At 48.0% G+C, this 19,507-nt stretch overlaps 1 protein-coding gene across 2 annotated transcripts in view; it reads right to left on the reverse strand.

Moving 5' to 3' along the window:
* The window catches only part of LOC127645321 (phosphatidylinositol 4-phosphate 5-kinase type-1 gamma-like), a 74,154-nt gene that overhangs the window by 13,490 nt on the left and 41,157 nt on the right, over positions 1-19,507 (reverse strand). The window contains exons 7-16 of one of the 2 annotated variants that reach the window (XM_052128900.1): positions 16,658-16,957; positions 16,294-16,499; positions 16,125-16,208; positions 15,219-15,267; positions 12,872-12,956; positions 12,586-12,747; positions 12,151-12,283; positions 12,017-12,052; positions 8,366-8,503; positions 7,120-7,453 (exon numbers count right to left, since the gene is read on the reverse strand). In XM_052128900.1, the coding sequence (XP_051984860.1) occupies positions 7,120-7,453; positions 8,366-8,503; positions 12,017-12,052; positions 12,151-12,283; positions 12,586-12,747; positions 12,872-12,956; positions 15,219-15,267; positions 16,125-16,208; positions 16,294-16,499; positions 16,658-16,957 (1,527 nt within the window). Of the gene's footprint in view, positions 1-7,119; positions 7,454-8,356; positions 8,504-12,016; positions 12,053-12,150; positions 12,284-12,585; positions 12,748-12,871; positions 12,957-15,218; positions 15,268-16,124; positions 16,209-16,293; positions 16,500-16,657; positions 16,958-19,507 lie in introns of those variants that run through there. The other variant, XM_052128901.1, reaches the window with a different exon arrangement.

A 19,507-nucleotide genomic window follows, 5' to 3' on the forward strand; every position in this document is an offset into this window, starting at 1 on the left:
CGCGGCGATAGCGGCTCGCCTCACGGCCTGGCTGTCTATCCTCCCGAGCCCGAAGCAGATGAGCTCGCCGCTGCATCGGAGAGTGTGATGTCTGATGCCGAGGACTCCCCTGGACTGCCGCCTTCGGGCCAGCAGGCCCAGGCGGAGGCCGATGCTCAGATGTCTGACATGCTTTCCCGGGTGATTGGTTCCTGGGGCGGCGCGCCGTTCGCGGCCTCGCATCCCCCCGGTTCCTTTCTTCCCGGAGGTGCATGATGAGCTGACGTCTACGTGGAGAGCCCCGCTCTCCGCTCGTCTAGGTGCCACCCGCTCCACTCTCACCACCCTTGACGGCGGAGAGCGCCACGGATACGAGACGATTCCCCAGGTCGATAGGGCAGTTGCGTACCATCTATAGGCCGGTAGCCCTACCGCCTGGCGGGGCCGCCCCGTACTCCCATCTAAGCCCTGTAGGACAACATCCTCGCTCAACGCGAAGGCCTACAGTGCGGCTGGACGCGCTGCCTCCGCCCTGCATGCGATGGCCCTCCTGCAAGTCCACCAGGCCAAAGCACTCAACATGCACGGGGGTGGACCTGATCCTGATGTGCTGCAGGAACTGCGCTCAGCGACCGACCTCGCCTTGAGAGCGACGAAGGCCACAGCGCAGGCACTCGGACAGGCGATGGCCACCCTAGTGGTCCAGGAACGCCATCTTTGGCTCAATCTGGTCGAGATGCGTGAGGCCGGTAAGAACCGCTTCCTGGACGCACCTGCCTCCCAGATTGGCCTTTTCGGCGACACCGTCGAGGACTTCGCCCAACAGTTCTCCGCGGTGGAGAAGCAGACGGAGGCCATCTCTCACATGATGCCCCGCCGCAGACCTGCCGCTACGGGCCCTGCCCCGTCTGCCCGCCGAGGGCGTCCCCCTGCGAAGAAACCAGCTCCTGCTCCGCCTCAACCCGGGCCCAGCTCTCAGCCCCAGCGTCGAGCACCCCGCAGGCGGCGCACGCCCCCTGTCTCACGAACCCCTCCAGGACCCGGAAGGCTCCCAAGCGTTCCTGAGACAGCCGACCCAGAGCCGAAGATGTTAGCTCCGGAAGTGGTAAGACCGCTCCGTCCCCCGGTGGAGGGCCGGGAAGAGAATCCTTTGTTTTTTCATGTTTCCACACCCCCTGACGGGGGCTGTGATGCCCACATTCTCATTAACAGAGCTATTTCCTTTGCCTCTGGGTCACCTGGCCCGCAAATGCCGTTCTCACGGCAATCTGCTTTCAGATTACGACAGTCCCGGTACACCGGACGCGGCGATCCCGCCTTCCGCCTGCCCACGACTGTCCCCCGGCCGGCCGGTTCAGACGAGTCCAGAGGACGCCAACATCAGACCTCCTCCTCAGTCACGAACCCGCCCCCTGCCGGGCGCGCGGAGCAAGGTAAGTGCTTTGAGTCTATTCTCAGCACCTCAGCCTCAGGCCGCAACGAAGCCGCCCGACGCTGCATTACCTGTTCCGCCCCGCTGCGAGGCCCCGCCGGGTACGTCCAAAATACTCGTCCCTTTGGTGCCCCTAGCGCAGAGCTGGGAAGCGTGGCTTTCGCTTCCCAACGCATCACGCTGGCTGCACCGGACCATTCGACTCGGTTACGCAATTCAGTTTGCCCGGCTCCCGCCCCCCCTTCAGGGGCGTCCGCTTTTCCGCAGTACACGGCGAGCACGCCAGTTCCCTGCGCACGGAAATCGCGACCCTCTTAGCCAAGGGCGCGGTAGAGCCCGTCCCTCCAACCGAAATGAGGAAGGGTTTCTACAGCCCTTACTTCATTGTACCCAAGAAAGGCGGCGGCTTACGACCAATCCTGGACTTGCGAGTTTTCAATCGGGCCTTGTTAAAACTCCCGTTCAAAATGCTTACGCAGAGAAATATTCTGGCTGGCGTTCAGCATCTAGATTGGTTCGCAGCGGTGGACCTGAAGGACGCGTACTTCCACGTCTCAATTCTGCCACGACACCGACCCTTCCTACGGTTCGCGTTCGACGGCCAGGCGTTTCAGTACAAAGTCCTCCCCTTCGGCCTGTCTCTGTCCCCTCGCGTCTTCACGAAAGTCGCAGAGGCGGCCCTTGCCCCGCTACGAGTAGCCGGCATCCGCATTCTCAACTACCTCGACGACTGGCTCATCCTAGCACACTCTCGAGAGTTACTATGCACACACAGAGACCAGGTGCTCCGGCACCTCAGCCGCTTGGGGCTTCAGGTCAACTGGGAAAAGAGCAAGCTCACTCCGGTTCAGAGCATCTCTTTTCTCGGGTTGGAGTTAGACTCAGTCTCAATGACAGCACGTCTCACGAGCGAGCGTGCTCAGTCGGTGCTGGACTGCCTCGCTTCCTTCAAGCCAGGCACAGTGGTCCCTCTAAAACTTTTCCAGAGGCTCCTGGGGCATATGGCGTCCTCCGCGGCGGTCGCGCCGCTGGGGTTGATGCATATGAGACCACTCCAGCACTGGCTCCAGACTCGAGTCCCGAGACAAGCATGGCACCACGGCACGCATCGGGTAAGGATCACCCCCGCCTGCCTCAAAACACTCCGACCCTGGACAGACCTCTGCTTTTTACGGGCAGGAGTGCCCCTGCAGCAGGTGTCCCGACGCGTCCTGGTCACAACCGACGCCTCCCGGTCCGGGTGGGGTGCCGTGTGCAGCGGGCACGCAGCAGCGGGCCGTTGGAAAGGGGCCCCGCTGCGTTGGCACATCAATTGCCTGGAGTTGCTGACCGTCCTTCTTGCTCTCAGGAAGTTCCTCCCGTTAGTTCGGGACAAACATGTCCTCGTGAGATCGGACAGCACCACGGTGGTGGCGTACATAAATCGCCAAGGCGGCGTACGCTCCCGCCACATGTCACAACTCGCCCGCCGTCTCCTCCTATGGAGCCAGCAGCGACTCAAGTCGCTGCGTGCCACTCACATCCCCGGCAAGCTCAACGTCGTAGCGGACGCGCTATCACGACAACGCCTGCCCGGCGGGGAGTGGAGGCTTCACCCCCAGTCGGTCCAGCTGATTTGGGAACGGTTTGGCAAGGCCCAGGTAGACCTGTTCGCCGCCCAGGAAACCTCCCACTGCCCGCTCTGGTACGCCCTAACAGAGGCTCCCCTCGGGACAGACGCGCTGGCACACAGCTGGCCCTCGGGGCTGCGCAAGTACGCATTTCCCCCAGTGAGCCTTCTTGCACCGGTGCTGTGCAAGGTCAGGGAGGACGAGGAGCAAGTCACGTTGGTGGCCCCCTACTGGCCCACTCGGACTTGGTTCTCGGAACTCAGGCTCCTCGCGACAGCTCCTCCCTGGCGAATTCCCCTGAGAAAGGACCTCCTCTCTCAGGGACGGGGCACGCTCTGGCACCCGCGCCCAGACCTCTGGAACCTCCACGTCTGGTCCCTGGACGGGACGCGGAAGAGCTAGCCGGCTTACCGGCGACCGTTGTGAATACAATCAACCAAGCCAGAGCCCCTTCTACCAGGCACCCTTACGCCCTAAAGTGGCGCTTGTTCGCAGATTGGTGTTCTTCCCGAACTGAAGACCCGCAGAGGTGCGCTATCAAGTCTGTGCTCCTATTCCTACAGGAGAGGCTGGACAGGAGGCTGTCCCCGTCCACCCTCAAGGTGTATGTTGCCGCCATTGCCGCCCACCACGATCCTGTAGACGGCAAGTCTTTGGGCAAGCACGACCTGATCCTCAGGTTCCTGAAAGGCGCCCGGAGGTTAAATCCCTCCCGGCCAGGCCTAGTTCCCTCCTGGGATCTCTCGGTAGTCTTGGCAGGACTCCAGAGACCCCCCTTCGAGCCGCTTGAATCAATTGGACTCAGGGCCCTCTCTCTTAAGATGGCCCTGCTGATCGCGCTCGCCTCTATCAAGAGGGTCGGGGACCTGCAAGCGTTCTCTGTCAGCGACACTTGCCTGGAGTTCGGTCCGGCAGATACGTCTGTGATCCTAAGACCGCGACCGGGCTATGTGCCCAAGGTTCCTACCACACCATTCCGAGATCAGGTAGTGAACCTGCAAGCGCTGCCCCGGGAGGAGGCAGACCCAGCCCTTTCGTTGCTGTGTCCAGTGCGCGCCCTGCGCATTTACCTGGACCGCACACAGAGCACCAGACGCTCTGAGCAGCTCTTTGTCTGCTTTGGGGGACGGCAGAAAGGGAATGCCGTCTCCAAACAGAGGCTCGCCCACTGGGTTGTCGATGCCATCACACTGGCTTATCACACCCAGGCCGTGCCCCTACCCTTACGGGTCCGAGCTCACTCAACAAGGGGTGTTGCGTCCTCGTGGGCACTGGCCAAGGGCACCTCCCTAGCAGACATCTGTAGAGCCGCGGGTTGGGCAACACCCAACACCTTCGCGAGGTTTTACAACCTCCGCGTTGAGTCGGTTGCGTCTCGTGTTTTCTCAGGTCCGAGCCCGTAGAACTCGGTAACACGTAGACCGACCGGCCGGGTGGATCGCTTGCGCCCAGCGCCCTTTTCCTGACGTCAAGGTAAAGTAGTGCGCCTTCTTCCCAGGAAAGCGCCCCACTCCGAGTCGGGCCCCTGGTTGATTCCTCCCCAGCCCTCCGGGTCCGCGGTTCAGCGGAGGAACTCGCCGACCCAAGCCACTGCGGGTACCCTGACGGCTACCCTGTACTGGTATAGGTGCTCCACAGGTAAAGTAGAAGGCCTCCTGTGCGGACGCCCCCTGTGTGTATTTCCACGGTTCTGTCCCCTTACGAGCGGACCCCCGTGTCTCCCTTAGGCAGTTACAGCTGCCCCGGTCGCCGTTTTTCACCATTTTCACCATTTGAAATCTGATTTGAGCAGCCAGAGCGTACGGACTGAGACGCATCTGAAAAAAAATCTGATTGCAATCGCATTTGAAACCACCTCCCCATGTGGTTTCAATCAGATTCGGATAAATCTGATTTCACATGTTTTTTTTTTCCTGTCCAGACTATCACAAACTCATCTGGATACAATCTGGATATGCAAAAAAATTAGATTTTTAGTGGCAGTCTGAACAAAGCCTTAGAAGATTTCAGCAAAGTTTCGTACAATTCCACCCCTAGGGGCCCTGTGATAAATTTGCAGCCATTTGAGCAACAAACATATTATTAAAAAAACAATTCAACAAATTAACAGGATCACATTTCAGAACCTTATAACTCTTTGTTTTTTTGAATTGCAGAGGGTTATGAAATTACTACTACACAAGCAGGGAATCTACACAAAGTCACATATCAAATTTTGTGACAATCGGCCACACAGTGGAGCTATAATGAGCTAATTCATGATTTTACTAATAACGACAAAACCGTATAAGGCTACAATACAAATTTGTAGCTTCTCTGAATCCACCAGTGCCCTCAAATCATATGGTCAATTGAATTTCCATTTCTGCAAGAAATGTTTTCTCCAATTTCTATTTATTTGAAAAAGCTACTTTTTTAAACCCATCCTAGGCCGTCTGCCCAATTCTCACGAAACTTGGTGTACGTCATTTACAAACCCTCCTCACAAAAAGTTATCAAAATAATTTTGATACGTCATACTGTTCCATATATATCAGCAAATATGTTTTGGGGCATGGCCTATAATGACTAATTAGCCTGTCTCTTGTGAGCGCAACTTTCAAACTTAACGAAACTTTGGACACATAGACAAGAGAACACTGTGAGGTAACATGCCGAGTTTCGTTCATTTTTGATGCTAGAGGGTGCTATAACTTAAGAAAATCCTAATTGTGCAATAGTGCTCAAAGCAGTTAAATTAACTCTAGAACCGTATAGGATAAAATGTCTTTTATATTTCTGTAAATCCATCAATGCCTCCAAATCATGTGATCACAAGAATGTACATTTCCACAAAAAACGTTTCTACCATTTAGATTTTTTGGAAAAAAACTACTTTTTCGAACTCGTCCTAGGCTGTTTGCTTGATTTGCATGAAACTTTGTATGCATTATCTACAGATATTCTTAACAAAAATGTATCAAAATAATTTTAATCTGATAAAGCGTTCAGAAGATATTAGCAGATAGGTTTTTGGGTATGGCCTATTATGACTAATTGACCCATATATTGTGAGCACATATAGTATGTTAAACTTAACAACACTTAGCATACATGCACAAAATAACATTCTGAGGTAACATGCAAAATTGCATCAATTTGGCATGGCTGTAACATAAGAATACCTAATATCTTAACAGTATTTAAGGCCTTCATAGGCCTTTTTGTCCACAATAGTGAGCTACATAACTATAAATCATTTAAAGGGTAAATGGTCTCAGACCCCGCTGCGTTTCAGCGGCCGGTTGGGGACTCCTCCGCCCCTGGCAGCGGCCCTGACCGCTCCAGGCGGTCGGTTAGGAGCCCCTTCTCCCCTCGCGGTCGGCCGCGGCTGCTCCGTTAGGGTGGATGGTAGTGGCGAGAACTCTACTACGGCGTATCCCTCCTCCTTCCCGGGTTTTCGGCACCAGTGTAAAGCAGTTCAATGCAAAGGAGGAGGTGAGAACCGGCTTGTCAATATAAATAATATTTTAATGATTAACTTAAACAAAAGACAAACACACACACACACATGACGGACATGTCCGTAAACTATCTCTCTCTCGTCGCACCACCGTCCGCAATCGGCCTTTATCCCTCTCGGAGGCTTAATTAGCCTGATAATGGACCGGGTGTGTATAATCACGACCCGGCCCCGCCCTCCACCCTGTCACAAGGACGTTTGGCATATTTTGCTAATTAATTGTTCCTGATACTGCCTTAGTGTGAGGGTGACTCTCTCTCTCTCTCTCTCTCGCTCTCTCTCTCCACTCACTGTCATATAGTCCCTCAGTCGATGATAGCAGCGACAATGGTTGTCAGGGGCGCAGAATGGCAGAGTTCAAGTGATAATGCACCAATTAACACAAAGAATGTCCAGTTTCACAAAACAGCTTCCAATACAGCTCAAGGGAAACTAACAAAAGTAGATTATGGACTTCTGAAGCAGCAAAACAAGTGGGTACACTGAGGAAATACTCAAATAATCTGTTTAATTAGACAGGATGATGTAAATCCAGATACTTTTCCAAGCATCTCTCTACAGTGTAATTAATGTCTTGCACTTTTGCTCAGACTTACAAAGGTGATGTCAGTGGTTGGTCCGATCTCTTCCTCCAGCGATGTTCGGCTCTGTGACTCTAACATCTGTCTGTCCGGGTCAGGACACTGTGTGTTTGGACTGGAACAGGACTGCTCCACTATTTCAGGGGTCTGAGCTGTTTTGAGGGTCCCAGCATCGGTCAGAGAAGCTGATTCCTGTGGAACTGTTGGCTGCATGATTGTGTCAATGGGAAATGTTGCCTGGGAGACAGTTTCCTGAGTAACTGATGCTGATGATGCAGCTGTTTCTAGAACATCATCAATAACGACAGTCTCACTCACTTGAGTAGGACCCTCATCTTCTTTTGCCACTCTATAAATAAAGAGAGAGCAAATACAGTCCAAAAAAAACCACAGACTTAAGATTGTAAACCCCATAGACATAACATTGTAAACCCCATAGACTTAACAGTGTAAACCCCATAGACTTAACATTGACAGGAAATCTGAGGTATAATATCTCCAGATTAGAATACTATAGAGACGTGGGAATGGGCTCTTTTGACACAAGCTAGCGAGCAGTCTTTAAGTATCACCTTGGAAACTGCCTAGCCATGCCCTAGCAACCATCCATAGCACCCTAGCAACCAAAGCCCGTAGACTTATATTGTAAATGGCTGATAGGGTTATCTTCGGTGGTGAACATCATTGAGACATGGCGATAGGCTTGTGTAACTAGAGCAATCAAGCAGCTATTGAAAATGATCCTGACAACTGTCTAGCAACACCCTTGCAAACATTCAGAACACCCTAGCAACCATATAGAAAGAAACACCCCTATCTTTGCACCAGGACATTTTGGAGACATGGGGGTGGGTTCTATTGACTCTGACTAACAAACAGTCTTTAGGTGTCACAATTGAATCTGCCTAGCAACCATCAAGAGCATCATAGTAACCATATAGTAACACCCATATTTCTGCACAAAGACATTTTGGAGAAATGGGGGTTGGTTGTATTGATACCAATTTACAACTGACTGTTTACTTGTTTACAGTTAAACCATGTTTGTGGACATGCACCATGGTAATACCATGTTTGTGGACATCTGTCATGTTAATACCATGTTTGTGGACATGCACCATGGTAACTAAATTTAGTTATGTTTTATGCTTCTCATCAAAATATGAATGTCAGTATGTTCATGTTGTGATTAAGTGTATTGATACAATCAGAAACTGGGTGCCATTACAAGATGCATATGCATTATAATTACAATGTTTACATGTAGTTGTTCTCTGGAGTTGTGTGAGTCAGAGGGACATCTGGTTCAATTCTATCCTCTTCTCTCTCTCTCTTCACCTCCACCTGGACTGTGATCGTCTGCTGGTCTTCCTCGTGTACATCCACCACTTCCTGTATCCTGAACAACACATAAAACAAGCAGATTAAGCTAGCGGCCCACTAACCGATTTATTCACTGCTTTTCAGCCTCATATAGATAATAATTGGAAAAAATTAAAAGGTGAGTTAGGTGCACTCGACACGGTATATCAGTGGGTGAAATTTAAGCTGACGTCCCACTGACCAATTTTTCCATTGGTTTCAATTGTTGGACTTGTTCACATAATCGTTAAAAACCAAAGGGATTTACACCAATTCAACTCCTTGCTGAGATAACACCCTTACTGACACGTACTGGGGCGTAACCATGGTACAGTAATGGTATTAGATTATAATACCATGGTACTTCAATATTTACTATGGTAAATACCATGGTATTACCATGGAACATTGTCCAAAACAACATAGTGTTATCATGGTATCATGAGCAAAAAACTCAATTGTATTACAATGGTATTACCACTAGCACATTATCATAGTACTAGTCCAAAAACAAGGTATTACTATGGTATATGTCCAAAAACATGGTCACACCATGATACATGTCCATAAACATGGTATTACTATGGCAGATGTCCAAAAACATGGTATTACCATGAATGATGCCCAAAATGTGGTATTACTATGGTATATGTCCAAAAACACCGTATTACCATTGTATTTGTCCAAGAAACATGGCATTTCCACGATAAAGGTAAAAATAGGTATTAACATGACAGATGTCCAAAAACATACTATGTCCAAAAACATGGTATTACCATGATGAAAAATGTACAAAAAACATGGTATTACCATGGTGTATGTCTATTAACATACATTTACCAAGACAGGTGTCCAAAAACATGGTTTACCATATTAAATGTACAAAAACATGGTATAACCACTGTATATGTCCATAAAACATGGTATTACCATGACAGATGTCCAAAAAACATGGTATTACCACTGTATATGTCCAAAAACACATGGTATTACCATGACAAATGTCCAAAAAACATGTTATTACCACTGTATATGTCCAAAACACATGGTATTACCATGACAAATGTCCACAAACATGGTATTACCATGACAGATGTCCAAAAAACATGGTATTACCACTGTATATGTCCAAAAACACATGGTATTACCATGACAGATATCCAAAAGACATGTTATTACCACTGTTTATGTCCAAAACACATGGTATTACCATGAACGATGTCCAAAAAACATGGTATTACCACTGTATATATGTCCAAAAAACCTGGTATTACCATTGTATATATGTCCAAAAAACATGGTATTACCATGACAGATGTCCACAAACATGGTATTACCATGACAGATGTCCAAAAAACATGATATTACCATGGTGCATGACCACAAACATGGTTTTACCATGACAGATGTCCAAAAAACATGGTATTACCATGAACGATGTCCAAAAAAACCTGGTATTAGCACTGTATATATGTCCAAAAAACATGGTATTACCATGACAGATGTCCACAAACATGGTATTACCATGACAGATGTCCAAAAAACATGGTATTACCATGAACGATGTCCAAAAAAACCTGGTATTAGCACTGTATATATGTCCAAAAAACATGGTATTACCATGACAGATGTCCACAAACATGGTTTTACCATGTCAGATGTCCAAAAAACATGGTATTACCATGGTGCATGTCCACAAACATGGTATTACCATGACAGATATCCAAAAAACATGGTATTACCATGGTGCATGTCCACAAACATGGTTTTTCCATGACAGATATCCAAAAGACATGTTATTACCATGACAGATGTCCAAAAAACATGGTATTACCATGGTGCATGTCCACAAACATGGTTTTACCATGTCAGATGTCCAAAAAACATGGTATTACCATGGTGCATGTCCACAAACATGGTATTACCATGACAGATATCCAAAAAACATGGTATTACCATGGTGCATGTCCACAAACATGGTTTTTCCATGACAGATATCCAAAAGACATGTTATTACCATGACAGATGTCCAAAAAACATGGTATTACCATGGTGCAAGTCCACAAACATGGTATTACCATGACAGATGTCCAAAAAACATGGTATTACCATGGTGCATGTCCACAAACATGGTATTACCATGACAGATATCCAAAAAACATGGTATTACCATGGTACATGTCCACAAACATGGTTTTACCATGACAGATGTCCAAAAAACCTGGTATTACCATGACAGATGTCCAAAAAAACCAACACATTCTCACACCCCAACTCGTCACATACGGACGCTCGGGCAGGACCCCTTGGCGTCGCTTATTGACGCGCCGGGTGTACCTTTGGCGTCATTTTACGACGCGTCCGGTTTTGAAACATAAAAAACCAGTTGGAGGGCCATTGTAGCCTATTCCTCTGTATTTTTATTGATTGCGGTCTCGACTCTCGACCCATTCGCGGCGTGAGCTTACCCGAGACGTGACATTTCAACACTACACGCTCCGGAGATACATAGAAGTCTATCGGACTGCCCTGCGCGTCGAAAAATGACGCCAAAGGTATACCCGGCGCGTCAATATGTGACGAAACTGCCCGAAGCGTCCGTATGTGACGAGTCGGGGTGAGAACGTGGTATCACCATGACAGATGTCCAAAAAACCTGGTATTACCATGGTGCATGTCCACAAACATGGTTTTACCATGACAGATGTCCAAAAAACATGGTATTACCATGACAGATGTCCAAAAAACATGGTATTACCATGGTGCATGTCCACAAACATGGTTTTACCATGGTGCATGTCCACAAACATGGTTTTACCATGACAGATGTCCAAAAAACATGGTATTACCACTGTTTATGTCCAAAAAACATGGTTTTACCATGACAGATGTCCAAAAACATGGTATAACCATGGTGAATGTCCACAAACATGGTTTTACCATGACAGATGTCCAAAAAACATGGTATTACCATGACCGAACTCCATATTTGATTGTAATACCTTCTTTTTTTGGACAAATACCTTGGTAATACCATGTTTTTGGACATTTAATATGGTAAAACCATGTTTGTGGAAATGCACCATGGTAATACCATGTTTTTTGGACATCCAAAAACATAGTAGGCTATTACCATATTAAATGTCCACAAATATGGTATTACCATGGTATATGTACAAAGAACATGGTATTTCCATGATAAATATCCCAAAAACATGGTATTACCATGGTACATGTCCACAAACATGGTTTTACCATGACAGATGTCCAAAAAGCATGATATTATCATGGTACTCTGCCCAAAATGATAGAACCATAATACTATTCGGTACATTTTTGTTAGTGCGGTCCTACTGACTCTGGCCAGTCTTTTGGGAAAATAAACCATTATTGGTTTCTCAGAGGAAGACAGTGGACAAGCTTTCATGGACTCGACATTGACCAGTGAATATAGCATTTATGAGCTTGTAACATCTACACAGCTTAATTTGGTTCTAAGACAAACAGTAGGACACAAAAACACAACCAAAACACTGTAAATAAAGCTTACCTTCCCTCAGCGTCTTTCAAAGACAGAGTTTGCCTCCTGTGAAGTAAAACAGCAAACAGCTTTTGAAATAAATAAAAGATATAGACCTTGTATTTTTATTTAATACACTGGTTAATGGTGTGAGAAGTGAGCACCTATAGCGCGGGTGTCCTGTAGTGTCCGACGGGGAGCGTTCGGGGATCGATATAGATGTGTTTGAGGACAGAGTCGTGGCCACGGACGCTGTAGTCGCTTCCTCAAATGACGGTGGAGTGCAGGACTGCAGACCTGAGAGTGCAAATTAACAAACAAGAGTGAAGAAACGGGAAAAAGTGAGAGTGGTTGTCCCAGAGACCGTGTGTACAGTAAAACCTCATAACACTTTCCTTATGGGTGTGTAGTCCATAGATATGTAAATCTAACATTCAGCACGGCTTAAAAATCGCCATTGGAATTAAATACTGTTTTTAAGTTATCGTTTTAAAATCAATACCCCTAGAGAGAAAATGAATGGGCTCTTTACTGCCAGAACCACACCGTTGCACTACAGTCCCAAACTTAATATCACTAGTAGTCGCTAGAGACGTTACCATCGTTCTCGAGCACGGGGAAACTGTGAGCTCCTCTCAGATCATAGATGTTCTTGTCTCTCTCTGATGGCAGCTGACAGGCGGACCAGGCCACCCCGGGGCCGCTGAATTTGGGCACACTGAGGGCCACCCGGCCCTTCTTGGCAGGAGAAGGCTTGAGTGCTGGAGGTAGCAGACAGGAGCGAGCTAAAACATGTCTTTAATAGATTATAGCCTATATTAAGAGTTTCCATTGACTGTTTATTAAATTGAATTACTATGTTACACTTCAATCAGTTATACTTACAAGTGCTTTTCTTAAACACATTACTGCTCATGAATCTGAAGAATCGGTCAGCGTAAAAGTTTGGCCTGTGGACGGACACCGTGTCCTGGAAGACAGAAGAGACAAGGAAGAGCACATTCAGCTTTATAATCCCTCAAGCCTTGCTCAAGGACACAATGGTGGTGGCTGTGGGGATCGAACCAGCAACCTTCTGATTAACAGTTATGTGTTTTAGCCCACTATGCCACCATCACTCCCGATACTTAGACCTGACTGGGTGGGCCAATTGTCATATTTGAACGAGAGGTTTATGCTGCTTGCTTTCAAGAAATTGTTATTTTGGACTGAGAAGGGAACATATGTTTCTTGCGTTTCAACAGAGCAAGAAACATGTGATTTCTCCTGATATGACCAGCCTGATCTCATGAACATTACGTGACCGTGGCAACATTTTTTCAAAATTAAATTAGGTGCTTCATTTCACATTTTGCTGCAGTTTCCCTGTGATATGTCCAGCAGGGGGCGTCAAAAGCGAGTGAAATGGTGTCGTAATCAGACAAGGTTTTTAAGGTGAATATAAGACTTTCCTAACCTAAAACTTTAACCTAAACATATGCAATAGTGTTGTAAAAGATACTGAGAGTTGAACAAAACAGACATCCTTACCCTAAACCAACGCCTAAACCTAACCGATAGTGTCCTAAATGCAAATGCAACACGGAAAGCACATTTTCTGAAGCAACCAAGTAATTTCGTGTCGTTTCTATGACACTTCCGTCTCACGTGTCACATCGCGTGCTTGACTGGGCTCCATCCTTGGTCTTCGGAGTCCAAAGTCCAACACTATCAGGTGAGCTACCGCGCAAGCTAATCATACAGGAATACTTGGGGGCGCACGAGGGATAAAGGCGGCCGGTGACGACGGTTCGAGAGAGAGAGAATTACGGGCATGTCCGTCATGGTTGTGCTTTTGGTTTGAGTTTAATTAAAATATTATTTATATTGACAATCTCGCCTCCTCCTTGCCCATCTTAACCCCCTTACATTGGTGCCGAAACCGGGAAGGAGGAGGGATGTACCGTCGCGTGGTCCTGGAACACTCCTCCACACTCTCCGGTGGACGACAGCCGCTCCTCTCCGGGCAAACCGGAGTCAAACCTCCGACCCCCAGCGGACAGAATGCCCCTCCACTTTTCTGGCAGCTCCTGGGGACATTCCTCCGCCCCTGGCAGCGGCTCTACCGCTCCAGGTGATCGGGGAGTTACTTCCCTCCTCCCCTCGCGGACAGCGGTCTTCACTCAACCCCTCCGCGTTTCTGGGGGACGGCAAGACACTCCTCCGCCCCTGGCAGCAGCTCCGTCGCTCCAGGAGGTCGGGGAATCCAGTCCCCACTCGCCCCGATCCGGGCGGTCGGGCTACTCCGTCACCCGGCAGATGGCAGCGGCGCTCCCCAGGGTGGACGGCATAGTCGAGGACTCTGCGATGGGAATCCCTCCTCCTTCCTGGGTTTCGGCATCAATGTAATGGGGTTAAGATGGGCAAGGTGGAGGTGAGAACCGGCTTGTTAATCTAAATAATATTTTAATTAAACTCAAACCAAAAGCACAAACATAAACACACACATGACGGACATGCCCGTAATTCTCTCTCGAACCATCGTCACCGGCCACCTTTATCCCTCGCGCGCCCCATCAGGCCGATTGGGGACTGGGCATGCGCATTCCAGCCCGGCCCCGCCCCCCCTCCGTTCCACACACATGTTGCTATCACAATGCAAATTTGTGTTTACAACTATCATGAGCATGTGAGCTACAAAGCCACTAGACAAACAATATACATGTAAACATGATTTTAGTGGGATAAAATCACTTACAAACCATTCCTGTGTAAAGTTAGAGCCAATTTACAACTTTGTTGCCATGACGATGTAATGTCAATAAACCCTTAAAACTAACATGACAGTAAAAAAAGATAATTTTGACTTTACAGCTCAAATAATACACAAGTTTTAACAGAAGAATGAATGGAAGTGCTTTCATAAAATTATAAACTTCACATTTCTGCCATTTAAACCCTCCAAAAATTGGTCCCATTCACTTCCATTGTAAGTGCCTCACTGTTTTTTAAGAAAAGGAGGGATGAGTCAAATTACATTTTTGTGGTAATCCAAATTATGCCACAAATGCGGTCAACTGAGATTGAACCCATGAAGATATACCAGTACATCAGATTCTACAAATTCAGGGGCATTTTACATTTTGATGTAATTTTTTCCCCTTAATTTCTGTACCTGATCCATTACAATTGTCATAACGGTGTATTTAAGTGTGTTTATCAGGGTCAGTGATGACTTTTTTTCTGTACTCACCCCATCATGTACCAAAGCCTTCCACGTGTGCTCCAACTTCTTAACGAGTCTGCAGGAAATGAGAGTGAGACAGAACTCAGAAATGCTGAGCATCATGATGTCAATACGTTGGATTTGTGTTACTTAATGCAGTTGTGACGAGGAGGAGGGCGTGGCAGGGCCGAGAGGATCCACGCCCGGCGCTCAGTTGCCCAATCAGCGGGAGAGGCATAAGATTGGTGTCTCAATAAAGTCTTGTTAATCGTTAATCCGGTTCCCGCTTCCTCCTTTCCCGAACCTTGTTGCACTGGTGCTGAACCCTGTTACACTAGTGCCGAAACCCGGGAAGGGAGGAAGAGCACGCTGTCCGGGAGAACTTGCTGCTGCCATCCGCCAGGAGGCAGAGGAGCCCGCTGTCATCTGCAGGGGGCAGAGAAGCGGCTGAGGACAGAGTGGGCAGCGTGTCCGCGGGAGCCGAAGAAGAGCATTTTCTTTTCTCTCTTTCTCCCCTCTCTCTCTATTTGTCTCTCCCGCTCTCTTTCTCTCACCCTTCTCCCACCCCTCGTCCAACCTAGGGAAGACCAGCAAGCGATGGGATAGCTGAAGGGGGGGTAGTAAGTCAGACCGGAGGTTTCCCCGGACTGAATCAGTCAGTGGGGGTATTTGACGAGGAGGAGGGTGTGGCCGGGTCGAGAGGATGCATGCCCGGCGCTGAATTGCCCAATCAGCGGCAGAGGGATAAGGAGGAGACGTGGACGCCAGAGAGAGAGAGAAAGAGCGAGAGAGAGAGAGAGAGAGAGAGAGAGAGAGAGACGCACGCGGCCACTCTGTGTGTGTGCCGTTATGTTTCGGTTTTATGCCGGTGTCTCATTAAGGTCTTGTTACTCGTTAATCCGGTTCCCGCTTCCTCCTTTCATTCTGTGTTACCTGTAGGACTGCAAGATGTCTATGATGCCGATGAAGAGCAGGAGTCTCTCTCCTTTACTACTGACGGCAGGGATTCCTCCCATTCTACAGAGAGAGAGAGAGAGAGAGATCATAAATAAATGGAACAAATAAGTGTGCACTCAGACAGAAGCAAAAGGTTTCCACATACGTGTCTTCAGTGTCTATAGAGTCTCTGCAGGAAGCTCCTCCCTGAATGGACTCCATGGCGGTGGAGTACAGTGCCCTCAGAACGGTGGGTCTCTTCTCGTCGCTGCTGCCCTGCGATCCCTCCATCCGCTGCTCGCGCTCTGCCTGATCCACATTATGAACCCCCAACAACAAACTGTAGTCCATGATCTTAAAACTCTCCAACACCTGCACAGACATCACACAGCTTCATTATAGGACAAACCCACAGTCTTACAGGGTCTCGTACAGCCTTACACACATACCCAAAAATATAAGATATCACATTTATTCTCCCGAGACTCTGGAGGATATTTCAGTTCATATTTCTCTAAAAACACACTCACCAGACAGTCTCTCTGAAGTGTTTTGACCAGAGCGTTGTGTGTGTCCACATCCAGCTGAAGTCCATCCGGGACGTCCTGCATGAAGTCCAGGTCTTTGAAGGTGGGTTTGGATTTCTCACGCTCTTTCTTGGACGCTCGGCGCTTGCACGTGGAGCCCTTGAGGTCAAACTTGAGATGCATGCGGAACAGACGCGGCAGAACATTATTCATCACCGCGATGCGAATGTTCTTCCCGCCCGACTGAACGCAGTACAGACCGAAGAACTTGGGCAGCAGCGTGCGAGGGTTCTGATTCAGGTTCTGAGAGATAATAGAGAAGAGATAAACGCCACTTAATTCAGATGTTTGCCTTCTTTGTTCTTTGTCACATTGGCTCTACTTGATTATTTAATTGTGCAACTTACAATGCATCAACAATTAGACTTTCACATACAATGTCGTGGTATGTGGAACACCGAAAGCACCAAAAATGAGACATTTCTAAAATGTTTATGTAGGTAAATCTGGAAAAATTTAAACTTCTCTTGTTGGGTTTTAAAACGAAAACTATTAATAAATAAATAAAAGGCTTAAACTGCTTTTTTGGATAAAATTGCCTGTTTTCCAGATTTACATAAATACACATTTTAAAAGTATACTGCCGTTTTCAAATGTTAATATTTAAAAAAGAATAAATGTAGGAAAATTTAACATTTTTAAAAAAGGTTTATTTAGGAAAATCTGGAAACATTTAGCATTTTCTTTAAAAAAAAATAAATAAATATTGGGCTTAAAAAAAAAAAAAATTTAATAAAAATGCTTATTTGAGGTCAAATTGCCATTTGTTCCCACCAGATTGACCTAAATAAGCATTTTAAAAGTAGTGCCATTTTGAAATGTGAATTTTTTACTAAACAATAAATATAAAATGTATATTTAAATAATAAATGATAATAAAAATGAGACATTTAAAATGTTTATTTAGATAAATCTTCCATTTTTGTTGTTGTGTTTTATATTTAAAAACAAAACGGAGGGCTCGCAATGCTTATTTGGATAATATAATTGCCTAGTTTTTCCAAATGTACCTAAATAAGCATTTTAAAAGTAGTGCAGTTTTTACATTTTAATATTAACTAAACAAATCTATAAAAATTAGACACGTTTGAAATCGTCTAGGTTACGTATGTAACCTCCGTTCCCCGATGGAGGGAACGAGACGTTGTGTCAGAGAAGCGACACTAGGGGTCCACTTTTAAACGTGCCATGCGCTGAGCCATGTACGTGCTGCTGATACAGGAGCGGGCAGGTATTTCTTACCTGCAAAGGCGACCAGCTGTATCAGGCTGCACGTACCCTTCCCCAATGCCCCATTACAGCCATCAGAATCCTTCTGGTTACCCTGGAGAGGGGAACAAGATGATGCTTGCCAACCTGGGAATGGGCCAAGCCTGGCTGAGCCTCTTTTCTCTCTATGTTTCTCACATAGAGCAACTACGGCCGGGGCCCTTACATGCATTAAGGGAAGGGGGTCTTACCCCGTTTCCTATTCTTTCAGGGGGAGAAGACCCTGAGGAGACCACACCTACCCTGCATGGGAGGCAAAGAGTGGCGAATACATCACATGGCCGCTTAGGACCTATGTGGGAAAGTTGGCGCGATGGTAGATCCAGCCTCGTAGAGGGGGGAAGCTTACAGCACGGCGACCGAGGCAGCTGTAACTGCCTAAGGGAACACGGGCGTCCGCTCGTGAGGGGACAGTACCGCGGAATTACACACAGGGGGAGTCCGAACAGGAGGCCTTAACCTGTGGAGCACCTATTCCAGTACAGGTTAGATTGAGTACCCGTAGTGGCTTGGGTCAGCGAGTTCCTCCGCTGAACTGCGGACCCAAAAGGGCTAGGGAGGAATCAACCAGGAATCCGAAGATGTGGTCTCCTGGAACAAAGGCGCACTATTTTACCTCGGCTGAGGGAAAGGGCGCTAGGCGCAAGCGATTCACCCGGCCAGAACGTCAGCGCGTTACCGAGTTCTACGGGCTCGGACCTGAGAAAACACGGGACGATACTGACTCAATTCGGAGATTGTAGAATCTCACGAAAGTGTTGGGTGTTGCCCACCCTGCTGCTCTGCAGATGTCTGCTAGGGAGGTGCCCCTGGCCAGTGCCTATGAGGACGCAACACTCCTGGTTGAGTGAGCCCGGACCTGCAAGGGGGGCACGGCCTGGGTGTGATAAGCCAGTGAGATGGCGTCGACAACCCAATGGGCCGGCCTCTGTTTGGAGACAGCATTCCCTTTCTGCTGTCCCCCAAAGCAAAGAGCTGCTCAGAACGTCTAGAGCTCTGCGTGCGGTCCAAATAGATATGCAAAGCACGTACTGGACACAGCAACGAAAGGGCTGGGTCTGCCTCCTCCCGGGAGCGCTTGCAGGTTCACTACCTGGTCCTGAAGGACATGGTAGGAACCTTGGGCACGTAGCCCGGTCACGGTCTTAGGATCACGTATATGTCTGCTGGACCGAACTCCAGGCAAGTGTCGCTAACAGAGAACGCTTGCAGGTCCATGACCCTCTTGATGGAGGCGAGCGCGATCAGCAGGGCAGTCTTGAGAGAGAGGGCCCTGAGTCCAGCTGAATCTAGAGCCTCGAAGGGGGGTATCTGGAGGCCCGTGAGGACGATCGAGAGATCCCAGGAGGGAAACAGGTTAGGCCGGGAGGGAGTTAGCCTCCGGGCAATTTTTGGGAACCTGATAATTATGTCGTGCTTGCCGTCTATCGTGTCGTGGTGAGCGGCGATGGTGGCGACATACACCTTGAGGGTGGAGGGGGACAGCCTCCTCTCCAGCCTCTCCTGTAGAAACACGAGCACTGA

This window comes from Xyrauchen texanus, chromosome 6 (genome assembly GCF_025860055.1).
Source record: "Xyrauchen texanus isolate HMW12.3.18 chromosome 6, RBS_HiC_50CHRs, whole genome shotgun sequence".
Taxonomy (NCBI): domain Eukaryota; kingdom Metazoa; phylum Chordata; class Actinopteri; order Cypriniformes; family Catostomidae; genus Xyrauchen; species Xyrauchen texanus.